We start from the raw sequence: 26,186 nt of genomic DNA, 5'->3' as shown, positions 1-26,186 counted from the left end.
GCGTCAAGATAGACACGTACAGTCAGAACACACCGGAAATTAAGCAACACAGCCTTTAAAATTACAGTGCACAGTTGGTCGGAATAAGCATAGCTGAATAATTTTGTAGACCATATCGTATATTCTGTATTTCTGCTAAATAAATATATGCCATAGGGAAAGCTATTTGTAGCTTCATACAACCTAGGCTTGTCATTAACACAGGCGACTTGTGTTTGTAATTTGTAATTTTTTCTTTAATTTCCTTATTTTATTTTATTTTATTTGCTGTATTGTGCAACCATCATTTTTTTTTTCAGCCAATATATCCACTGGTACAATAACCCTAATTTCCCAACACGTAGCCTGTCATAGAAGTATTGCTAATATTTATTTATTAAAAAAAACAAAAAAAACTGTCTCTACAGTAAATCTGTTTAGAGCAGGCATTGCACACAAATACACAAATAGACTATAAAATGCTTATAATGATGACGATGGCAACTGATATAAAACTTAGGCTTCGTTTTTTTTTTTTTTTTTTTATCTTGCTGCAGATATTTAAATTTGATTTAGCCTAATTGTATGTTGTAGATAAGTGGTTGCTATGATTCAAACTGTAGATTTGGCTACTGTTGCCTCGTAAATATGGCTACTTCGAGGTTTATGTGAGAATATTATAGATCAGTGGCATTTTCTTTACTAGAGTATCGTGTTCAGTTATTGTAGTGTCTTTTATTTTGAAAATCCAGACAGGAAGCAGAATTTGCATTGCTGCTGACTTGACGCTGACATCAGGGAGGGAGAGAGAGAGGAGGAGGAGGAGGAGGGGGTGAGGGTGTCGGTAGAGGGACATTCACTCATTGTTACCAAGTCGAGGAGCGGCGCAGACCCCGTTGCCACATGTGAAATTTGAGGAACAATATTCAGGTAAAGTTCCTGCCAAAAACGAAACAATTAAGTTTCACCTAGTAACGGTCGTTTTGGACGGTTAATCGCCGCCGCCGCCCGTTGGCTCAGCTCGGCACGGCCGTGTGTAACACCGGCAGAGATGTTTAGGTCGGAGCAGGCTGCCCACTATCTATCAGTTGAGATGAACTAACCGTCATCTTTTGTTACCGCTGCGTTGCATGACGTTTCTATCTGGATTTAAACGTTTATCTCCATTGTGAGTGTCGTTGAGCGTAACCGGAGAGAGACAACCATGAATGGTAGTCAGCTGTAAATTTACGAGGAGCTTTTTATTTGTGAATTACCCGAACGGAGCTCTAGAGGAGTCCGTAACGCTGACGCACAGGTAACGTTAATAGACGCACCAGTGTGGCACTGAGAAAATAAACCTTAACAATTTACGTTTGACATTTTGAACGTTTTAAAGCAAATACGTTTGTAACAGTACAGGTTTAGGTGTAGCTTGCGAACGTAGGAGAGGGATATTGGGTCGTTATGGGTGTGTACTGTATTGTAAATATATAATTTCAACGTAAGGTAACTGTCGTGTAATGAAAATTACAATGCTGCTATTGAAATAATGCCGAAAAACTATAATTAATCTGCCAAATGAATATTCCAGTGATGCCACAACAATTAAAAAAAAAATACCATCAAGTATGGTAACTGTTAACTTACTACAGATGGTATAGCTAAGTCCCTGTAGGAATATCATATGAATATTGTCATGATTTTTTCCTTGTGATTTGCAGCCTGCAAATGTTGTGTCCGTTTATAATGCTTTGTCCTGACTGGAATAGATTATTAATGCTGTTAATTTAATCATTTCTCCACAGCACCCACCCACCCAGTGTTAGCCATTAAAACAATTACCAACCCTGTTGAAACAGTCCACTGCATGCTTTAAGCAGCTGTCTCTAATTAGTCTGTTTTATTTCCATTTAAAAACAGGGCCAGTTTCAGGCCATGTGCAAAACAAACCTTTGGTAAACAACTAAATGCTGAGCTTATGCGTTTTGACAAAAGACCTATGTCGAACCTTGTGGGTTTATTTTTCAGATCCCAGACCAAATTGTGTCCATCACTGGCTGTCATCGGTATTTGCTCTCTTTGGTCAGAAGCATCCTTGCAGTCAGCCAATACCAGAGGGAGGAGTGCGAGCGTGAGCCGTTCTCGCACATCACAGCGGAGACATCTTGAAGGACCACAGTCTTTCAGGTGATGGAGGTCTTATGACACACTGCTGCCACCGACCAAATTCCCTGCTGTGATGGATGCTGCCAGCCTCAACCATGGCCATGTTGGATTACACCACCCAACCCAAACCGTTTCTTTGTGAGTCGAAGAGGAGGGAGAACTACAGACTACCAACCAATCCCAGGCTGTTCTCAAGCTTTCTGCACCAGCATCACCTTCCAAATTCTACCTCCTGGTGAACGAACCTGATGCTTGAAGCGCCAGACGCCACTCCCTAACTTGCAGTCCCCAGGTTTTTCCTCTCATCTGCTTTTCTGCACCAGCAATGGGTCTTCTGTGGGTTCTGTCGGTGTCCATGTTGACAGCTTGCGTTGCCATCCCGATGGATGCAGTGGCGGGCAGTCACAGCATGTTCACCTGTGAGCCCATCACGCTGCGCATGTGCCAGGGCCTGTCCTACAACTCCACCTTCATGCCCAACGTACTGAACCACTACGACCAGCAAACCGCCGCTCTCGCCATGGAGGTACAGTGCAGTGTTGAGATGTGAAATATGTGAAAACCTTGCCCATTTCCAGTTTATGATTGTTACTAATACTCACCTATCGATCTATCTGTCTATCTCACTTTCCAAGCATTTAATATTTGTGGTAAATTTCATCATAAGAATTTAATGGTACCTCCAGATTTGTGCTCTTGTCAGGGTAGAAAAGTATCTGAAATAGTATTTAGACCACCGTTTCCAGCTAAAACCCAAAATCATGAAATTCCTCTATGTGGATTGAGCTCTTAAAGGTTTTTTGACACGCAACACCTATTATGTGGAATTTATTAGGCCTCCTAATGGAGGATTAATTAGAAAAATACAGAACATTTAAACTAATAAATAAACCAAACAAAAGCAATAAAAGGTTGTTGCAGTTTTAAAAGGCTGTTCGTGTAGGTGTGGTCAGGGAGAAACCTCTTATTGGAAATGGCGAACATGACTGGCCGATATCCAATAAAAATCCATCATCTACAAATCAGTATTGGAGTAATCCTGGTGTTATTTTTTTATTTGATCTGGTGTGTCTGCAAACACAGATGGTGCATGGGCCTATATTTGATGGTCTCCCAGATGACCAAATTAATAATATTTTTTATAGGTCTCATGTAGAGAGACTTGGTGGAAGAGGGCTAAGAGGCTTTCATGGTCATTTATATTTTGGTAATTTTTGTGCCCCCAAGGCCCAAGAAACTCATTCAGCACTGATTATAAAATCTGAAAACAGTACAGTTATCCTTAATTCATGAAAAATATAAGTACTCGGCTTTTGTGGGAAATGGCGTGAAACATAGGCTACATTTTTCATGCCACAACTTTTTCTGACCTTTTGTTGAGCTCTTTTTTTTCCACTCCATTTCCTTTCCACTTTTTCCATCACTTTATGTTCTTCTGGTTCTTTGACCCTTTACTATGCTCAAGACAAAGAGACTCACTGTTGTGACATGTTCTTGTAACTGCGCAGAAATTAAATTCACACACATGCAACGACATACACACCCACACGCCAACTTTCAAATTTAATTTTCAGATCAAGATTGGAGGTTAACAAGTTTGTGAAATAATTATCTCACATGTAGAGTAAGTGGTTCAGTGTGTCTCTCTGGTGCCCAGCCTGCCCCATGGACATCCTGGTTGTAGCCTAGATAGTTATCACAATGGCTAACTGGGTATCTGCTAATTGTTGGTAATATCAAAGTGCTAGCCTACTTTCATTTGGCTCCTCTAGCTCCAGGGACTGGGAGCGTATTAGCAAAACATTAAGCAGAAAATTAAGTTTTAATATTTCTCTCAGGGGGAACAGTGCATTATTAAACGACATTGTGATTTTAGCTGGTTGTGTTGTCCTAAGATGGTTCCTGGCCTTTCATTTGGCATGTGGACCAGTGAAGTGATTTACATGAAAGGGCTCTCCACGTCATTCTACACCAAAACCTTTTTACATAACAAGCTTTGGATCAGTCAGGCAACAGAACACGGGATTGCAGAGGCTGGAGCAAATGTACTGAACTTTGTGTTTTTTTTTTTTTTTTTTTTTGTATTACCTTTAGTTCAGATGATGGATTACACTGGGATTCCAGTGTCTGGTGTTAAGTCCATGTTTTATTGTTTCAGCTTGCTTCTGTAGATTATCTATAGATTTATCACCCATAGCATCTGACTGTTGTAGTTGTGTTATCCTCTTTGAAACGTCAAGGCAGGCATTTAAACACAATCATGGAGGAGATGAATCGCCTCGTTAGGTTAATCCCATGCTTTATGTATGCAGATCCCTCTGGAATCTCAATATATTGAGCAATTCCCAGCCAACCTGCTTCAAAATGCTAAATCAGGTGTTCTATCTGTTCATCTGTCCATCTATCTATCATTCCTTTACATGTTTCTCATTAGTTAATCCATCTTCAACATTTATCCTTTATGTTCCCACCCGCTTCCTGTACCACTTCTGCCCTTTGACACCCCTCGTGCCCCGCCCTGCCTGGCACACTCATGATGATGATAGAGTCCTGCTCGGCCATCTGTGCCCACTCTGCTCAGCTCCACTGTACTCGACATTAACACGTTCAGAGAGACAGAGGAGGCAAGAGAAAGATGGCTGGATAGAGGGAGGGAGGAGCAGTGTGCCACGAAAATCCAGGGTTATGTAACCTGAACATGCCCTGCCCGGCTCCGGGAACACACTGCATCACATCACATCGCTTCACACCACATCACAGCTGCTGCACTTGCTGGGCGCACACAGGCTTTGGGCTTATGTCTGGAAAAGATGAAACACCCCACGATCCCCACTTCCGCTTGCTCTTTCCCATGAAGTGTCTTTGCCTAAATATTCATTTCTGGGTTTATTCAGTTTGCTATGTTGTCATCAAAGAGCTGTGTGTGTGTGTGTGTGTGTGTGTGTGTGTGTGTGTGTGTGTGTGTGTGTGTGTGTGTATTTATCAAATTGTCGGAAAACTTTGAATGTGTGTATCTATGTTTATAAAATTTAACGGACATATCAATTTTTGGTGGTCTAGGTTAAATGATTTTCTCATAGCTGAGATATTCTGTGTTATTTTGGGGCCAGGTTAGCTTTTTATGCCTAATTTAAGTGTGTGGAGCACACTGAACAGAGAGGCGCTTCTTGGTTAGACGGTGTTCACTTTGATTGGTCATGGACACACAATTAAGTCTCTTTTAACACAGAGAAACACTCGTTAGGTTTATAAAACACATGAAAACCCAATAGATTCCAAATCGCAGACACTATGCCTCTATCTGGCCCTTGTTTTCCCCATAACTCACTCTAGATGCAGTTCATGGGAGAATTCAAAGCCTATAAGAGGGTGAGGGCAGCCAAATGAGAATTGACAGTTGATTTTAAAGGGAATTAGGTCCAGTGAATGGCCATGATAATGATAATGAATGCCTTGCACCGTGGAGAAACTGGGAGTTGGATGAGAACCAATGCCTGTCGTTCTTGCAGTTTTTGTCAAAACCCCCTGAAGTGGTGTCTCTGATTTTTTTTTTTTTTATGTCTTGCTTTTCAAGAAGGATTTTTTTTGGGTGGGTAGGGGGGTATGGGATAATTTGCCTGCTTAAACCATCTAGTGGCCTCGTCCTTTGGAAATAACCTTTGTAAAACTCTTCTGTCTCAATGTGCCATTTTTCATCTAATGCTTTTGCTCAGTATTGTGACTCTGACAGATCACTGTTAAGTGTGCGAGAAATGCACTAATAGCCTCAATTTACACAGGGACAAAACAGAGGATTGTTTTTAGTTTTGGTGGCATATCTGATTTTGTTGTAGAAAAATACAAACAAATAGGATGATTTCTAAAAACAATTTTTGTTTCATTTTGTTTACATCCATGCCTAGTCAGTCACTGCTGACCGCAGAATGACCCCATCACTGAAGTGGGACAGTGGCCTCAGGGCTGGGAATCGGCTATTTCTGTGCCACAATGTGTTAGATAAGTGAGAGCGTGGAGGATTTAACTGGCATTACAATTATAAAAAAGAGAGGGAGAGAGAGAGAGAGAGTCACATCCCATTTTTAGAGATAGATGCTGCCAGTAGTAGCCAACAGATGAATGTAAAGTGGCGTAGGACCATCACAATAAATCAATGAAGTTGACAAGAGCTGTCCTTGGCATGAAGAAAGCAGGCAGTATTGTGGTCACAGCTCAGTGGTGATATATGCCAAGGCTGCTTTTATGTCCTTGAGATAATTAAGTTGCTGAAACTATGGGGAAAAATATTATTCCAATTAATTGATATCCTGCAAAAAAGCACTGTAACATAATGCTTTGTTTGACAGTCAAAGAAAGGAAGTACATCACGTACAGAAAATGTTCCATTATCTTTTAATAGCCAAAATATATGTATGATGTATGTATGAAATGAAATAAATTTCTAATTTCCTGGAAAACCTCTTAGAGACTTTTGCAGGACACAGACATTGCACTATCAGGAGGAGGAGAGGCTGAGCTGTGGAGGTGATTTCAGAAACATGTTGGTCCTGTCATGGTGAAAGTAGCTGGGATTACATGACTGCTTTTCTGCAGCGGGACCAGATGGGACACAGTTAGAACCAACTGAAAACGTTAATCAGTGAGAGGGTTTGTTTACATGAAGCTATAGCTGAGCCAACAAATCATCTTTAGTGACAGCAAGATGCTGAAAGAGTCACATGAATGTTGTCTTGTGGGAATTTCAGTGACACAGATAATGAACAAGCCCTGACTTGGCAAAGAGGATGGCTGTTATTCCATTTATCAGTGTAGGGCACAAGCCATAAGGCGCGCTGCTAGTGGGACTGAAGTGAAAAGTGAAAACGACTAAACCCATATGGTTTAGGCTTTTCTTAATACTCTTGATTCCTCTTCTTGATTCTCTATATGGCATTTCTGTTTGTAGAGATACAAAAGCTGAATCCAATGGGCTGTTTAAATGTGCTGAGCCCCTTTGACACTTATTTCCTGCTCCTTTCAGGCCATTAAATGAGCCTCTTTCTCAGGTTTACAATGTATCCAGATAAACCGTGTTGTGTTACAGCCAGTGTATAGAATAACCTAGAATACCCCACCCATGCAGCGCAAATAGATTTGTAAAAAAAAAACAAAACAAAAAAGGCAAGGTGTGTGTCATCGGTGTGGGTGTGTAAAATGCTGACCAAGCTCTTGAGTGGCAGCGAGGCAGTAAAAATGTGCACAGTGTACCAAAAATGCACTATTTAACATGCCTATGTTGCTAGCTATTAAGGATGGATCCTTCCAAAACACACACACGCACACACACACACACACACACACACACACACACACACACACACACATACACATACACAACGTGGTCTGATAAATCCTACCCAGCGTGACCCAGGCCATAAAAGAGCCTCTTGTTTTATTTAATGTCCAACACCGTGTTTATTGGCTCCGGAGTGAATGAGAAGCACATCCAGAGAGCAAGTCCTTGGTTGACAACAACTGCTCTGTGTGTGTGTGTGTGTGTGTGTGTGTGTGTGTGTGTGTGTGTGTGTGTGTGTGTGTGTGTGTGTGTGTGTGCGTCTGTGTGTGTGTATGTGTGTGTTTATGTGCATGTGTGTACATTGTACACTTTCAGTGCGCAAGGTTTTCAAACACTTCTAAGGGGTGAATGACATGGCTGACTTGGTCGACCTATCCCTCCTCTCTCTCTCTCACTCTTTCCCTCCCTCTCCTCCTCCCTCTCCCCCCTCCCATCTCTTTTGTCCTTGTCCTCCCCCCACGCGGGGCTCACCGGTTGCCCAGGAAACGGTCCCAATTGTGCTGTTAACAAAGGGAGCAGGGGCTTTCTTGCCTCCCGGGAGGTGGTCCCCTCCACCCTGCACCCTGACCTCCTCGAACCCTGCTCTCCTTCCTCCGCCTCCATCTTCCTCCTCCTCCTACTCCTCCTCCCTGCTGATGCATCACTCGTCACCATGGTGCTGAGCTTGGAAATTTAGAGAATTGGAAGGGCAGCAAAGGAGAAAGGAGAATGGAAGGGGAGGGAGAGAGGGAGAGAGAAAATGTAAGGGGAAAGGGGGCCGAAGGAGGAAGGGGAGGGGACTGACGGGAAGGGAGGTGACGGCAAGGTATTTAAAAAAGAGGAATTCACCACAAACCAGTTGGTCCCTATGGATTCTTTGTCAATTATTCATCAGTCACTGTGTTTCAGCGTCTGAATCAGTGATGAGGCTTTGTTAAACAGCTTCCATTGGAAAAAATAAATAAATAAGTAAATAAATAAATAAATAAATAAATTTGACATTATAAAGGCGCATACAGCCTCACATTGATTCTACTGAAATATTTATCACTCTAGGTGTGGATATGCTCACTTTACCAAGACCAGCCTTTCATCAAACCACTACTGGCATATTTTCAAAATCACACAAGGACATGGCATTGATAACCCACATTTCCTTCCTTTAGATGGCTTGTTGTAACTTCAGGGTCCACTGACTTTCATAATGCTCTCCAATGTGTCTGGCTGTGTGTGAGCCTGGGTGCCATATTATTCCACATTTTCAGAGAGATCAAAAATCCCTTAACAAACTCCCATGAATACATAATGACTTTAGCGGCAGGATGGAAGCTGAAATTGCATTAGCATACCCCCCTCAGGCCTGCAGCACTTGACAGAGTTGTGTATTACACGCTTGATTCTTCTTACACGGGAGGCTTGGGGGTTAACAACAGCATGAAAAACCCCTGGCCATTCATCCCACCAATGGTTCACCAGCTGTTTCCAGTATAGCCATAGCTTCTAATTCCTGTGGTGTGTGTGTATATAGGCTCCTCAGGGCTTCAAGATGTTGGTCTTCTCGTTGTTTGGGCTGCTGTTTGGATAAAGCTGTGACTAACCATATGTCCCATCCACCACCGGTTTAGCCCTGCTCTCAGTGACTCACATGCTGATTGTCACTTATGGTGTGGTCGTAATTTGACATGTGGACAGAGCTACAGAGGGGATGGAGGAGGGGAGCTGAGGAAGAGGAAAAAGGATGGGGGTGGATGCTTGGGGCAGAGAGAGGATGGATGGATGGATGGAAGTATAAATAAAATAGATGGGCAGTAAAAGGGAAGGGTGATAAAAGCAAAGATGAATGGGAGGGGAGGTGGTAGAAGTGTTTTTAAAGTAGATTGCCTGCTTTTGTCTGATATTTGTTCTACCACAGCCCATATCACAGCACAGCACTGCACAGCACAGGACATCGCGTGCCATGTATTGTCTTGGCAGCCTGTGGGAGTGGATTGAAGATCCAGGCTCACTTTAGCTACATTAGATCATGTGTCTAAGTGGTTACTGTAAAGCACCATGGCACAGCACCACTGATGAAGTAATAGATGTCACAGGATTGCACACTGTCGCCAAAGGCCAGAAGGACTCAATGGAAGGCTACAGTAGTCTGTGTTTTCTGCTGTCAGCAGAGCAGCAGAAATTAGGGATTGTTCTGAGATTTTTTTTTGTCAGCCAAAATGCTCCAGTGTCCTGACTTTGAATTGTTTATTTTGTTCTATTAATCCACGATGTCCTTCTTTTTTATTTTGGCAGCATTTTTGGTGCACGTTAAACACTTGTGTGGTGTTAATGCACAGCACTTGAGAGCGATCACAGTGTATCACCGTGTCCCATGCTATGCTGTCCTTTCCTTCTTCGTCTTCTGTTGATAAAGTTTTAGTTATGGCTGGTTGATATGGTAAAAAACAAAACAAAACAAAACAAAAAAAAAACAATACAGGGCGGTCTTGTGGCTCACCTGGTGGAATGTGTAGTGCATACTGTTACTGCAGTGGCCAGGGTTTGAGTTCAGCTTGGGCTCTTTGCTGCCTGTCATTCTCTGCCTCCCCTCTATCTTTCTTGTCTGTGTCTACTTTCACTAAAGCCAATAAAGCAAATGCCAAAAAATTCATGATAGTAAAAACATTTTTTTTAAATGAATAATCAAATCAGTGTTCATTTCACAAATATTACTCCTTAAAATGTTTCATGTATAATTTTATCAGATTGTAAGTAAAATAGACAGAAGAGTTGTGAGACGTAATATCCCAAGATAATCATATCATCACACTATGAATAGACTGAAAGACCATAAACAATTATATTGAGTCATTGCCCAGCCCGAGTTTGAGCCATCGTTGCTCATGCTACCTAGTTCTTTTTTTCTTGTCAGACTGCAGCTGCTGGTGAAGAAAAACACATGAATACTGTGTTTCCCTTGGAGAGAGATAGGCCTACATGACAATGAGTGTCTAGAGCAGAAAAAGTGATTATTGAACTGAGTATTGGTTGAATCTCTATTATGTGATATTCAGCATTAGAGAATGACAAAAGAGACATGCATTCATATGAAAATGTCATGGATTACAACTTGAATTTTTAAAGTATGCAATCTTACCACATGTGTACCCAAAAATGTTTAGTGTCTTCATTTTCAAGCTGTGTGGAGAAAAGATGATGTGTAAAAATGTCACTCCCGTGTCAGTATTAAGAAGGGAAAAGTCCATTTTTTTTTTACTGCTTTCCTCAGAGATGGACGTTTTTCAGAAGCCCCTGCTTCGGTCTCTCAGTAATGTGAGACTCTTCCACTGTTTTTTTTTTTTGTTTTTTTTTGTCTTTCTTTTTTTTAACAGAAGGGACCGTTTCATTTATAGCCTAAATCTGAAGTAATCGACCCATTTCTTGGTGGATCTCTGTCGCGACAGTTGTGTTTCTGCTTCACAGATCTATAGGGCTCATAATGTGTATGAGTGCTTGTGTCATTGTGTCATCGTGCAGTGGCGCCTAATGAAACGTGATGACTCCATTTGTCCAGAAATTACACGATCAACTGGTTGATTGATCTCAGTTATGACAGGCATGTAAGCAGCCTAAATTGCTCCTCTGTGATGTAGTGAAACATGAATTCTGTGTGTGGAGTTAAAGACTCATGGTTATGGATTCAGCATCTGTATGTAAATCCTATTCATCCTTCCCTGTCATCGCCCGTGTGCCACTCACTGAAAACGCCCGATCCCTCACATTGGAACATACTTACCCATATGAATACCTCGACGCCTGCCTGTCTGCCTCTCTATCGCTCCCTGTCTCTTCCACAGCAGCTGAATGTCCTCCTGCCACAAACATGTGATATGAACAAGGCGCTGACAAAAGCTGCGTGGATGTGGATGCTTTGTGCTTTGAGGGCCAAGCCTAACACCCATTCTAATCCTTTTACATAAAAATGTGACATGTGGGTGGCAAGTTAGACACAACATGCTGTCAACAGAGGGATGTATACAGTGTACCAAGATGTCACAGTATATTTTTTACACAGACATGGGGTGGGAAAATACGACAAGAATCTGTGAAAATTTGGTTTGGTACTTAAAAAAGGAAAGCAAAAATTGATGTCTGAACAGAAATGAGCATCACTATGTGTCTCCAGTGATTTGTTGTTACATTCTGACCCAGAAAATGGATCTTACATTGACAGCTTTGTGAGAGAAATCTGCTAGGTATATTTTCCATGCCTAAGACTGAATGTTGTTTCATCTGCTTGTACCAAATTTACAAGGGTCATCAGATTATATATTGTATGATTTAAAGTTTCCTATTTTTATCATCCCAAAATTCAGAGTTTTGGTCTGTGACTCACATCTGTTGATTTGTTTTCATCATATTCAGCCAGTAAAGACGGGCTTCATCTGGGTCAGAAAGTGTACAAATAGATTCACTGATCTGTGTAAAACTATGTCAACTGAGCCTAAGATGTAAAATCCCAACTGCGTCCACTTTGACTGTCACTGCAAAAGCATTAACAGATTGTCCTGTGATGGTGAAGCATTTGTCAACTGCAGTGGACAGTATGTGCCTGTCACTTTAGTTTTTACTTTTTCATGTGGAGAACCCAAATGTAATATTGTTGGTGGGCTGTGGAACATACTAATGCTATTGAGTATGATAACTTGGAAGAATAACTAATATGTAAATAATAGACTCTTAAATGTCATGAATTTGCTTTTGAATATGCTGTGTAAAAAGCAGATTCACAGTCAGTACTCTGGTTGATAATTCACCAAAATAGAACATCCCAAATATAGACCATCAAAATATATCACTTAAATAAATACTTAGAGAATCCTGAAAAAAAATACCTGGAGAGCTAAGTCCAGTTTTAGTTGACTAATTTAAGCTGTTTTTCAAATTAGTGATACATTTTCTATATTTTTTCCTCTAATATTCACCAGCTAGTGGCTCGGCACAGTATTTATTTGTATAATTAAGAATAATGGCTGAATCTTTTAACAAGTTTTCACAGTAGTTCCACCATGCCACTTAATACCCCCCCACTCTCTGAAACACACACACACACACACACACACACACACACACACACACACACACACATAACACACCCCAGTTGCCCCCTGCCTGTCTCCTCATATCCCCTCCCTTCCCCCACTCTGTCCCACAGACCTCTGTCCCCAGATTTCAGGAGTGGGGGTGGCAGTGTGTCCCACTGGCTTCAATGGTGCTAGGTTCCTTTATTTATTACAAATATGCACACACACATATGCACACGCAGGCATACACATGCATGGAAATTTGCAACCACTCAAACATCTATGTGATGCTTTATCTTATTCTCCCCCTCTCTCTTTGCCTTTTAGACACACACACACACACACACACACACACTCACACACACACAGCTTCCCTCCCTTGGGGATTTACATATTAAAGATGTGTCCCACAGATGCTCCCTACTCACACAACGCTGTGCTGTTTTTGTGTGTGTATGTGTGAGACTCTTCATGGGCTCAAACCAGGATGTGTTAGTGTGTAAATAATATACTTCCGCCGGTACATTTGCTTGCATGTATGTCTCCATGTGTGCTCACTACAGCAGTGTGTCAGTCACTCACAGCGTGCTCCTCCCTCCAACACAAAGACCCTGTCAGTGGCAGCCCTGTGTGTGTGTGTGTGTGTGTGTGTGTGGTGGAGTGGTGGGGGCTACCCGTCATGTTCTGCTCCTCCTGTCTCTGTCCTAGAGTGCCAGAGAGCAGATTGGAAGGAAGGAGGAAAGATGAACTGGGGTAGGGGGGTGGGGTTGACAAAATAATGGGGGAAGAGGGGATTATTAGGAAAGGGGCCAGAGTTGTTTTTATGGACTCATCTTCAGAAATTGTCTGACAGTATGCTTCACTAGCCTCTTTGTGCTCTGTTGGGGCCCACATTTTCAAGTCACTGCAGTACCTTGGCTTGAGACTTAAGCGTCGTTTTCCAAAATTTCTTCTAAAATCATAATTTTATGATATTTTGTTTGACATTCACATTAAAAGTCTGTATTTGTGTCTCTCTCCCTGTAGCCCTTCCACCCCATGGTGAACCTGCAGTGCTCTCCAGAGCTCAGGATGTTCCTGTGTGCCCTCTACGCCCCGGTCTGCACCGAGTACGGCCGGATGACTCTCCCCTGCCGCCGCCTGTGTCTGCAGGCCCGGAGTGACTGCTACAAACTAATGGACATGTTTGGTGTCAGCTGGCCAGAGGAGATGGACTGCAACAGGTTGGTGGAGGAGAAATTTTATTTTTTTCCTTTTAAATGTTGTTTTTGAATTTGTTACAGAGGCAGCCACTGCAGAGGTCCTCCATTTTGAATTAGGGAAGCAAGATTATCCTTGCTTGAGGAATAACGGTGGAGTAGTGTAGTAAGAATACAAAAAGTAGCACTTCTATGATGGAAATATCTATAGAATAGAACAGATGATTGTTTGAGATAATATTCCTCACTATGGACAAGGCTAATAGGAGTACACAAAGATTTTGGAAGATAGGTGCATTGGCCAACTTGCTCACAAAAGTGATGAGAATATAGATACCAGAATCATCCATGTGTCCCTGGTAGATAATTTGCTTGAACGTTTCATGCTAATGAACTTGGATAATCTTGGCTACATCAGCTGATTTGATGAGGTCTTTTTTTATTAGACAGCATTGCACCCAGCAAGCTCAAGATATGTAAAGCTAAAGCTAAAAATTCAATGTAATGAAGTCAATGACGAAGCTTTCAAAACAGTCAGCTCTCTTGAGGGTAGAAACTAGGAAAAATGGCAAAGGTTAAAAATAACAGAAATTCCCCTTTAACAGGTAAGTTGACCAGTGTATCCCTTCAAGGCTTTGGTTTGTATCAGTAATAATTATCTCTCATGTTCTCAATCTATCCATCTACCTCCAGGTTCCCAGACTGTGATGAGGCCTACCCCCGTCCTGTAGACCTCCTGTCTAGCTCTGACACAACTGAATCCCCCATCTCTGTCCAACGAGACTATGGCTTCTGGTGCCCCCGTGAGTTGAAAATCGACCCCGACCTCGGCTACTCCTTCATGGGAGTCCGCGACTGCTCTCCCCCCTGTCCCAACATGTACTTCAAACGTGAAGAACTGGCATTCGCCCGCTACTTCATCGGGGTGGTATCCATCGTCTGCCTGTCCGCCACCCTCTTCACCTTCCTGACCTTCCTCATTGACGTGTCGCGTTTCCGCTACCCGGAGCGTCCGATTATATTCTACGCTGTGTGCTACATGATGGTGTCCCTGGTGTTCTTCCTGGGGTTTCTGTTGGAGGACCGGGTTTCCTGTAATGCAGCAAGCCCTGGGAGGTTCAGGGCATCCACAGTGACCCAAGGCTCTCATAATAAGGTGACCATCCCAGAACTTTATTTGAATATTATAACTTCCTCAAGTGTCTCCTTCTTTATAGCTGTCTGCACAAAACAACTTCATTTGGCATCAGATTCGGAACAAAGAGAAATCTAATACCTTTACTAAATGCAATATTTATTTCTGCTCCATTTTTACACACTCTCTCTCTCTCTCTTAGGCCTGTACCCTCCTGTTCATGGTACTCTACTTCTTCACCATGGCAGGAAGTGTCTGGTGGGTCATACTGACCATCACCTGGTTCCTTGCTGCCGTCCCCAAGTGGGGCAGTGAAGCGATCGAGAAAAAGGCCCTCCTCTTCCACGCCTGTGCCTGGGGGATCCCAGGAGCCCTCACTGTCACTCTGCTGGCCATGAACAAGATCGAGGGTGACAGCGTCAGCGGTGTTTGTTTCGTAGGACTCTACGACTTAGCGGCGCTGCGGTGGTTCCTGCTTGCCCCGCTGGGACTGGACGTAGTGGTGAGAATGAGGAGGAATGAAGAGTGAAACAGCGATACCTCAAACTATTGCTGTCTCAGCTTTTACTTAGTTTTCTTCCCATATCACAGTTAAATAGTGTTTTTAAAAGATACTACAATTAACATTTTAAACATCAATTTGTCAGTGCCAAAGTAATTATGATACTTAAGTATAATTATCATTAATTAAATTGAAAAGAAAAATGAGACTATGGTTGAGACAGTTGGCAGCTTCTGTCTGACACAACTGTTATTTTTTAATGCTAGTGTTTCTCAAAGTGAAGACGACAAATCTCATAAACTCCTATGCTTCCTCTTTCAGAGAGTGTGTTACTGCTTGAGCTCACTCCTTGGTATCACTAAATATATCAGGAGTGATTTTTCTGTAGGCCTTTTGTTCATTTCCCTCAATCTGCCCTTGCAAAAAACTCTGAAAACTTAAGCTGTATTGGCTGTGTTGGTGTAGGAGGAACAGCAGCCCTCTCCCTGTTTTGTCTCAGAGGGCACTGAAGTGTATTACTTTATTGCACACATAGAAGCTGCCAGTGTTCCTTAACATTGGTTAAGGAGGATTGAGTGCTTTATACTCAAGCCTCACATTTTGAAGGAAGCACTCTTCTTCACAAGTTAGCACAACATTTGACTGTTTGACAGATAGACGTAGTTGACTGATTTTCCTCCCTGTCTATTCCACAAGATGACATAAAACCATAACCCTGTCCCTGTCTCAATGCTGTCCCAGGTGGGTGTGGCTCTGCTGCTTGCGGGCATTGCAGCGTTGAATCGAGTCCGCATGGAAATCCCCCTGGAGAAGGAGAACCAGGAGAAGCTGGTGAAATTCATGATTCGTATCGGCGTGTTCTCAGTACTGTACCTGGTTCCTCTGCTGACTGTCCTGGCCTGCTACCTGTATGAGAACAGCTACCGAGCCATCTGGGAGACGACCTGGATCCAGGAGAAGTGTAGGGACTACCACATTCCCTGTCCCTACCAGGTAACATGCCTGACTGTGCTGTAATAAAATAGCTATGTGTGTATTATTTTGTAGAATGAAATCCTTTTACTAAATTATCACATTCAGTTTGAGAGCTTAGTGTAATTACTACACACAAACAAAACCAATGCCAAAACTGGCAGTCTCTGCTGTCTTCTACACTGCATGTTACATTGTGTACCAGCAGGTTGAGTTGTGCAGCAGTAGATAAGGTGCTTCAGAGAGCTGTATTGGCCTCCAGCAACAGCACACAGTCTCCCACTCATCTGATGGAGCGGTTAATAATTCAAACAGCTCTCTCTTGTTCTTTTTGTTCCCTTTCACACAGCCAGCGACTGCCTCACGAGAGCACTTGCGTTTGCGTATGTGTTTTTACTGTTCGCTGTTTAAAGTGGATTTTCATTGAAGTAGAGCGGAGACTGAAGGGATACTGCAAATGTAGACCAGGCTCTGGCTTTGGTGTGTTGTGTGTGTGTTTGGATGATGTGTTGTGCCCTCTAATCAGGGCTGTGGTAGCCGTCTGGCCTCCTGAATACTTTGACATTTTGGACTTATCTTGGTCTCGTGGTAACACTGGATTTCCTGCCTTTTATAAAAAAAAAAAAAAAAAAAAATGTTGTGAATTTGCTCATGTTTGAGTGAATTTATCCCCACCGATGCCAAAAATGAAGCATTTTCTCCACTGTGTGCATGGATCCTCAAACCTTTATGCATTTACCAGTCGGTTCCTGTCTAATGATGAGTTGGATATTGAAAGGAATTGTAGTTTTTTTTCCAGACAGATCTAAATTTAAATTTCTGTTCATCCTTAAGAAACTTGATGTTTTTGGAAGAACATTTACAGTGTTTTTGGCTCAGTCCGATCTTATTCTTGAAGACTTGATGTATTCTGGTCTTGGTCTTGACTAGTTCAACATTCTCTGGTCTTGGAGTTGGACTCATCTAAGGTAGATTTGATTGCCAAACGTAATCCTTTTCCTTGTTTCTTTAGCAGTTGACAGGTGTAGCACAAACAAAATCAACGTCTAAAAACAACTTAATCATCACTCATAATAGTTAGATCTTGAATAAAATCCATTTGGTGGATACTTAACCCAAAGAGGATATGTATGCATGTTTTCACCAAAGATGCATTTACAGGGAAACCCTTAACCATGGCAGTGCTGTGCCTTTTGTGTAAGATGGTTGTTGTGTTGAATCCAGTTAGATCCAGTAAGAAGTAAACATATATTAATTTAACATACAAACATATATAAACTGCCATCACTGTTCAAAATACTAGTGAATATTTTCTTCATTTTTTAAGCCTAAAATAAAAAAAATCTAAATTCCACTGTGGTTACAGTCAGTATATGGTGATAACCTGATACCATCTCAGTAATTATTTCTTTGAAATTATAATGTTCCCTTGATATAGATCAAATTTTATTTGAACATCTAAGACTCAGCACAGAAGGAAACAATTGTTCATGATGTGAATTGAATTATTGTTGCATGGTCTCATGTCTGCTCATGGGAACAGCCACACTGGATTCATTCAAGCAGCAGAACTTGACTTGGCTTGGTGATGCTAAGCATCAGATGAGGAGGGAGATTGATGCAGTTTTAATGAATGACTACTTCCGTACAAAATGAAAACATTTGTCTTTCTTGAATCTTGAATTTTAGCCATTAGTTGTAAATATTTGAATTACAACTCATATTTTACGATCACTCACAGCACTGCCAGAGACATTATTTTACTTGTTATCAGAAAAGTAGACTGCAATATATCACAACACCAAATCACACAAGTACAAAGAAAAAGAGTAACAAATGGAATATATGTTTGTGTGTGTGTGTGTGTGTGTGTGTGTGTGTGTGTGTGTGTGTGTGTGTGTGTGTGTGTGTGTGTGTGTGTGTGTGTGTGTGTGTGTGTGTGTGTGTGTGTGTGTGTGAGTGAATTCCAGCAAGGATAACACAGATGGGGATTTTTGTTTGCATGTGTATGCAGTACTCTGCGAAAACACTTACCCCACCTTGTGTGTGCATGTTTGTCCACATTTGCATGTTGTGTATTTGTCTGTAGGTTGTGCATTAGTGTGTGCACAGGGAGGGGTGATGCTGTGGGAAGAGATGTATTCAGATGCAGAGTCCTGCTCTTAATCTGTCACACAAACACTGAGTTGTAATCCAGTGTGTCAGTGTTTCTGTGGGGTCGGTGAGGTCAAGCTGCTCCACATCACATTACAGTAGAGCTGAACAAAAGCTGCAGAAACTCTGTAACAGAGATATGCTGGGCTACATAGCCTGCGGTGGTCATATGGTACGCAACAATGTAAAGATAAAGCATGACAGGGTGTAGCAATACAGTGCACGAGAGGATACTGTGTACGTAGGCTCAAAGCAAAATGTCGAATGTTAGAAAATAGTAGAAACATGTCTGAATGGTGGGTGTAAGATGTACACAGCAGCACTCGGCAGAGATTTATAGCTTACCCTTGACATTTCAGAATCTTGGCCATGTTGGCCCATATAAAGAATTCAACTTGGTGAATCAGTAGCTGTATGTCACACTGAACAGAAAATGACAGAAGACATATAAGTAGTTTTTAAAGAATTAAAGGTAGTATACACATAGGATATGAAAAAATGAAAACAATGTTAAATAAATCTCTATACAGTATGCACGTAGTTGCTCAAGTGATTGATTGCACTAAATGCAAGCTATGGAGGCAAATTATAGATAAAAGTTAAATATATGCAGATCAAGACAATACTGCACTGGGTTCCACATTGTACATAGGTATAAATATTTAAATTGTACATTTATACAGTGACATGTTGATATGATATGGATATATGGGGCTTCATTATTCAAATGGGTGCTATTTTATATTTATTTATTCCACTTCTGATGCATTGGTTAGCAAAAGATCTGTGAGCTTTCCAAGTCCATCAAATAAAGCAAACCTCCAAGGATTTTTTTTTCTCTTTACATGTAATTTTATTACAAGTATAGTGTGCTAGGTGTTCAGTTTTGTCCCTGTATTCAATGTTTATTTGGTTTGGGATTTAACTACACTAGCTGATGTCTTTGCTATTAAGACCAGCAACACAAAATAAACACCTTCACATACACACACACAATTACCCTCTTTGTCCCTCAAAGAAAATATTTCCCTTGTTCTGAAGCCAAAGGTGGCTCTCCTCATATCCATACAGAAACTGTCAGCTAAAACCTCATGTCTCATCGATGTTTCCATGTTTTTTTCCACCCTACCCCCAACCCTTGCTGGTGTTCATGAAATCACACACACACACACACACACACACACACACACGCATACGCATGGATTCATGCTCATACACTAACGCATGCCTTCACACACATATATACATGCAGGCGGATGTATTCACTCATACACACACACACACACACACACACACACACACACACACACAAAGCCTTTATCGCTCATCAAAAGATAGGAAAGACTCAAAGTGCCTGTCTATATTTATCTAAAAAGCTCTTCCCTGAGGCTCAGTGTTCCTCTCTCCTGTACAGCAGATACACACATGACCGTAGTGGGGCTGCGACCCTCCCTCTCCACAGCACACACTCGGATGTGAACGTGACTATTACATGACTCTTATATGGGCTCAAATCAAAGGAAATTTGTCAAATAAACAGGCTCTGTTTCACTCTCACTTGAAACTGCATCCTAGCTGATTTTAGAGGTGGGCTTTGTAAACTTCCTCACCTGTTGTGGGGATTGTGGTTGAGCGATATGTCTTTGTTGACGCAAGAGGGTAGCTTCACTATGCTGCAGTATGTTGGGTATTAAAATAGTCACTGCAGTTGAAACTGACATGTTAGCCTGTAGTTAAATGCAGCGGAGCGGATCCTAAGATCTAAGGAGAACGTGATTCAGTCTCTTATCTCGTGTCTGTCTGCTGTAATGAGTCTATCTGAAGACTGCTGAGCTTCTCTGCCTGGCCCACTCATAATGAGGCCATCATGACTACATCTGTGTGTGACTGCATACGTGTATGTGTGTGTGTGTGTGTGGTGTGCGTGTGTGAAGGAGAGAGAGAGAGACTGTGGTTATTTGGCTGGCTGCATGCTAGCTATAGTGCTGTTGCTATGGCAGAGAGCAGGATGGGTGTGGTGACTCTGTATGCTGCTCTGCTGTCTCCTTAAGCAACTTCTGCTGATTAATCACCTTATATCTCAGGAAAACTTCTCTGAATTCAGTGGTTATGGCACAATTCAGGATTTTTTTTTTTTTTAACTTATAAATGTTAAGTCTTTAGCTTATGCATTTAAACACAGTTACTCACAAGCGTACTATTCCCAGATTAGCTCTGTGATAATCAAGTAAAAAGTATAAGGTGAGACTGATATATTGAGGCAGTACTGACCTTTTATTATTAAAACAAGAAAAACAAACAAACAAAAAAACAAGATATCTGCAAGTGTGTATCACCACTATAGGAACCCCTAACCTGAAGTGGCTTTTCCACTTCAGGTTATATCAATATCAAATAATATATTTGATATTTAATATGTAAGATTTTTCAAAATTAAAACTTTTCTGAATTTCAGTGCAAACTAATGACTTCAAAACAAAAAATATCTGTACCTGAATCCACCTTCAAAAACATAAACATTCAAACCACAATAAGGAGTAAAACAGTCAGAGACAAAGTGTGTTACAAATCAGCTGAGAGACAATGAGAAGGCGTACATGTCTGCCTGCAGGCACCTGCAGCACACGCCGATCAGAGAGAGAGAGAGACATGGCTCTGTGTCGGTTGCTGTGGTGTTTTATGCCCCTGGCTTGGAGCTACTCAGTTGATGATGATGACGCAGGAAAATACACCCGCTTGGTGCACACATCGTGTTAGACAGCGTGGACTCATAGTTCCTCATACATGATCACATATACAGTGCATGCATGACTCTGTGACTTCAAATGCATGATGATCAAAGTGGCCTGCGGGGAACTTTGTCATCTCTGTTTCTCTCTTTCTTTTCCTCTTGATATCAAACTACTGGACCGCTCTTTGATCTACACTTTACCAGCAGCAGTCCACATTTATTTAAAGCTACAGTGTGCCACTTCACACACTGAAGGCAGGAGATTGAAAAACTTCAACCTACCTCACATACTAGACACTAGAAATTGATTTGGGCAAGTGGGGCTACAGGGTGTATTTTGACATGTTCTTCAGGCAATATGTGGGTGGAATTAGCCTGGAAACTTTCTCTTGTGTTCATTCACATCAACACCCCCTTCAGGTGCACAGCACACACAAACATTGATCTGTTTTCTCGCTCTCCCACCCACACACTCTATCGCTAACCCCTAACCCTAACCCTCCTGTGTGTGTGCATGCTTCCTGTAGGTGGAGCGGACCAGCCGTCCGGACCTGGCCTTGTTCCTGATTAAGTACCTGATGATGCTGATTGTGGGGATCCCCTCAGTTTTCTGGGTCGGCAGCAAGAAGACCTGCTTCGAATGGGCCAGCTTCTTCCACGGCAAGCGCCGCAAAGAGTACGTACTTGCACTGCACTGATAGTCAGCCACTGTTTGTTTTCCACAACTCCTGTACTACAGTGGAACATGGTGTCCTTTCATCTGGCAGGTAACACACTGTAGAGGCAGACTTTTATAGAAAGTGATTTAAAATTTGTTAAAATATTTTTGCAGAAAACTATATATGGTTGAAACTTTCAGCAGTTACAGCTTAACATTCAGTTTACTCTACTTGTCTATGACTAACCATTTATTTGATTTTATTTTAATAATTCTGATGAATCTAACCCACCCATCTGGTACTCCCAAAAAAATTCAAATACTAATTGATTGAATGTGTCCAGTGTACTTGTTTGAGAGTGCCAACACATCAGTCATGTCACTTTTTTCACACAGCAATTTGATGGCTGTGAAGAGAGAGATGGAAAAATAAGGACAAAGTGACACAGATGGAGAACTGAATATATGTAACCACACGAAACATAGTTTGATATCGACAAAATCAGATATTATAATACCTTTGAACAAGTACCTAAATTTCTACATTATGATGGTATTGTAGTGATGCTTACATAAAATATTTACACAAGATATTTTTGATAAACAGTCTTTGTAAAGTGGATATGATGACCAAGCAGGTGAAGGACATCTAGCAGAGTCTGATACATTCAGAAAAAAACATCCATTTATTGTAATGCAGCCTTTAAAACCAGGGACCACTAATAAGATATCCCAAATCTCAGGTGATATTTGGTCTTATATCATAATATTGATATAATATCGATATATTGTCCAGTCCTACACGTGTGCCCCCACAGCGGTGTAATCTCAGTGGTCATGTTGGGGTGGCAGGTGTAGCTGTAGCCCAGGATGTGTGGAGGATGTGTGTGTCTTTTCCTGGTGAACACAGGCCCCTCTCTGCGCTCACTCCCCTCCCCTCCGAACTCAGAGCATTAACCCCCTCTCCCACTGCCTGCTCCACACACTCCTCCATCCTCTTCTCCTTCACCCACCACCCCACCACCTTCCCGCTGTCCCTCCCCACCCTCCTGCGCCTCTCCCTGCCCTCCCTGCCTCCACTCCCCTTCTCCTCCTCCACTTCCTCTTCCTCCACGGGCCCCTCCCTGCCTTCCTCCTTTCCCTGCTGCAGTGGGATGGTCAACGATAGCCGCCAGGTGCTGCAGGAGCCTGACTTCGCTCAGCTGTTGCTCAGGGACCCCAACACGCCCATCGTCAGGAAGTCACGGGGCACCTCCACTCAGGGGACCTCCACCCACGCCTCCTCCACCCACCTGGCCATGCTGGACGAGCCGCCCAGCGCCAGCACCAGCCGGGCTGGCTCGGTCCGCAGCGCCCGCTCTAAGATGAGCAGCTACCACGGCAGCCTGCACCGCTCCCGAGACGGCAGGTGTGTCCACGCCTCCACCTCCAGTTCTCCTTCTGCTCTGTTTTAATTCTGCTGAAAATGATAGTAGAAGTGATTTTTTAGATTTTAGAAGTTTTAGACCATTCCTTCCAACATCTGTTGACAGAAAGTAGACTTGATTGTCCTGTATTTGAAAAAGTGACTTTAGCAGTGGTACATCTTACATTGTACCTAATAGGGTTTTGCCAATAGAAATCAGGCCAGTATGACCTTTCATTACATATCAGCTGGTTGCATCATCCACCTCCTGATATAATGGAGCCTCGTCCCTCCTCAGCCACACAAGAAGTTATGGAGAGAAAACCTGCAATTTTCTTTTCTTTGCAAATTTGATTTTATTCATTTAAATTTTCAAGAGGCATTTTCTTTCAAGAGGCATTTTCAAAAGCTTTCCTGCCATTGAATATGCAGGATGGTATCTGTATGAAATGTCAGGGTAGGCCTTAAAAAACAGTTCACCTGTAGCCTGCACTGTAAGGCAGAAAAAATATAGCACAGTGGATGGATTCATAATGACATTTTATATCTATTGAGTTTAATGCCACCAGCATTCAGTAAAAACATGTTTCCTGTCGCTCCCAGGTACACGGCCTGCAGTTTCCGAGCTGCAGAGGAGCGACTACCCTATGGCAGCATGCCTCGCCTCAACGACCAATCACAGTCCAGACACTGCAGCACAAATCGGCTGGACAGCCTATCACGGCACGGCTCCACTCAGCGCCTGGAGAGCCAGTCGCGGCACAGCAGTGTGAGGGACCTTAGCAACCCCACCCAAGCTGTTCACAGCGTTCCTGGAAACGGGATTCACAGGGTGCTGGAGGAGGATGGAGCCACGGCGTGAAGTGAAACAAAAAAAGGGAACGAGCTAACCTCCTTTTCCTGGGAACGTCCATGCAGATGTGATGGGACTGGATGGTTATGAGTTAGACTGGAAAGGACAACTATTTTCTCTTTTACAGAAGAGCCAAGGAATGTGAAATGAGCCACACTGAGCAAGACAGACGGGGCTAATAGTAATTACAACTGCTTTGTTTACACTTATCCAATCCTGTCAGATGTGTGTAAGGTGGGGAGGCTGGACCGAGACGCTGCAGCTCACTGATCACATGAGCAACATCCAGCCAATCTCATGGGACTGAATTTGGATTGGCGCCTTAAAATGTCCACTCAGCTTTACCTAATTCAGAGCACTGGGCTGATCCCACTAAATGAAGCCCTGCGATCACTTCTGTCCAGTTTACATTAAGTGTGGAAAAAAGATGCTATAACGTTTGGATACCTGATAGATGAAGATCATTACACTCCACCACTTCAGTGGTGGAGTGTGTTTCCTCTTAGCGAACTGAAATAATTTCTGTAGAGGACACTGAGTGACATTTTGATGAAGGACAAAATCAAATGTCATCATGAGCCTTTTGCAACAGTCGGGAGGGCGAGGCAGGGTATTTTATAGAGACTTATCAACGATGTCATCACTGCTTTTACACCTCTCTCTTTAGCTACTGATGTCCCCGTTACTGTTCAGTTGCATCCAACAGACTGAGTGGTTTGTCTTTGTTAAGAGGTGACATGGTAGCCTCGTAGTGAAGAGTTAGTGCTGTGACAGGAGGCTCGCAGGTTCAATCCCAGCTGTCAGTGTGTCCTTAAGTAAAGCACTGAAATCCCACTTGCTCACTCATGGTGTGTCGCCTCTGGATAAGACTGTCAGAAAAGTGGATAAATGTTAATAAGAAAATGAAGGAAATTTACCAAGCTGAAGTCGGCAGCATTGTTTTGAACCTCCATCACATCTGAGGTGGGAAACACCACGTCCATCGCTCCAGCTGCTGAGATCCAGTCCTCTTGAATACATTTTTCAGTGATGAATCTGACATGGTCAGTGTGCATCTGGTGCACAGCAGCAGGCTGGAGCTGAGCTGGGCTGTCCTCCATCCTCAATGTGTTTTCTGTTCAACATGGCTGCTGGGGAAGGTGGTCTACACAAATAATACATCAGTTTAAGGAGCATCATGGTTTTAAGAAGCAGTGAGAGTACAGAAAGATGTCAGGTCATCTTCAAGTGTTTTATTGACAAGCACTCTTTCACAGTGGTAACATTTTTCCTGACCTTCCCTTTCCAAAAGCCTCATGTTGAACACTGCTGTTTTACCATGTTATGGTATTTTTTTCGTATTTGGTGTCTTCATTGCACTTCAGATGGATGCAGAAATTCTGCAACAATGTCTGTGACGGAGGGACAAAGACATTTTTCTTGTACTCAGTCTGTGTGCTGTTGGTCAGCCATTTTGAACACAAGGGCTGAAAAACAGGGAAAAAGCTGAATCCAAACTCCTGCCTTACAGTTTGAATACCATAGGTAGTGTGTGCGCGCTTATCGCCCTTAAATTAGTGTAGGACTTCAGTTTGTCCCGTTAGCAGAAGTGTATCCTTACGTGTACAGATAAATGTTAGCCCTGTTTCTTCTAGTGGCAAAATTTGTGCATAGATGTAAAAATGGAATTTTTGTTGGCTCATTTGTGAAATTTGTAATAAAAGGTTTTTTTTTCCTGTTTGTTTTTTAAAGAATCTCAGAATCTTTGCTACCAGAAATGACCACACGGGAACACACTGGGTTTGTATTTGTAACAGCCCTCCGCTTTATTGAAATACATCGGAGTCAGGTTAATATAATGAGTTCTCCACATAAGCGTGGCAGCCAGTTCCATACATTATTTTTTGTTTTGACCTTACACCTTAAATATTTTTTTTGTGCAAAAAAGAATCTACATCACCTGTAGTGGGTTATCCTCAGTAAAACGCCCAAACCGTTCAAAAAGGAGCAAGTCCAAGTAAAACAAACCAAAAAACAAAAATGATTACATCTATAACATGCAAAACTGTACAAATTATTACAAAGCAATTCTAGAAAAAA

General features: G+C 42.3%; 1 protein-coding gene across 1 annotated transcript; it reads left to right on the top strand.

Moving 5' to 3' along the window:
- The first annotated feature begins 813 nt into the window (after positions 1-813).
- Positions 814-25,826, top strand: fzd3a (frizzled class receptor 3a). The gene is made up of 9 exons (XM_030047014.1): positions 814-909; positions 1,990-2,653; positions 13,525-13,721; positions 14,391-14,853; positions 15,035-15,334; positions 16,076-16,327; positions 21,719-21,867; positions 23,000-23,257; positions 23,858-25,826. The coding sequence occupies exons 2-9, from the start codon at positions 2,453-2,455 to the stop codon at positions 24,114-24,116; spliced, it is 2,079 nt and encodes a 692-aa protein (XP_029902874.1). The 5' UTR covers positions 814-909; positions 1,990-2,452; the 3' UTR covers positions 24,117-25,826.
- The last annotated feature ends 360 nt before the right edge of the window (positions 25,827-26,186 follow it).

Source organism: Myripristis murdjan, chromosome 24 (assembly GCF_902150065.1).
Source record: "Myripristis murdjan chromosome 24, fMyrMur1.1, whole genome shotgun sequence".
Classification (NCBI taxonomy): Eukaryota; Metazoa; Chordata; class Actinopteri; order Holocentriformes; family Holocentridae; genus Myripristis; species Myripristis murdjan.
Note: the sequence above shows the minus strand (reverse complement) of the source record. Positions and strands in the feature narration are given on the sequence as shown.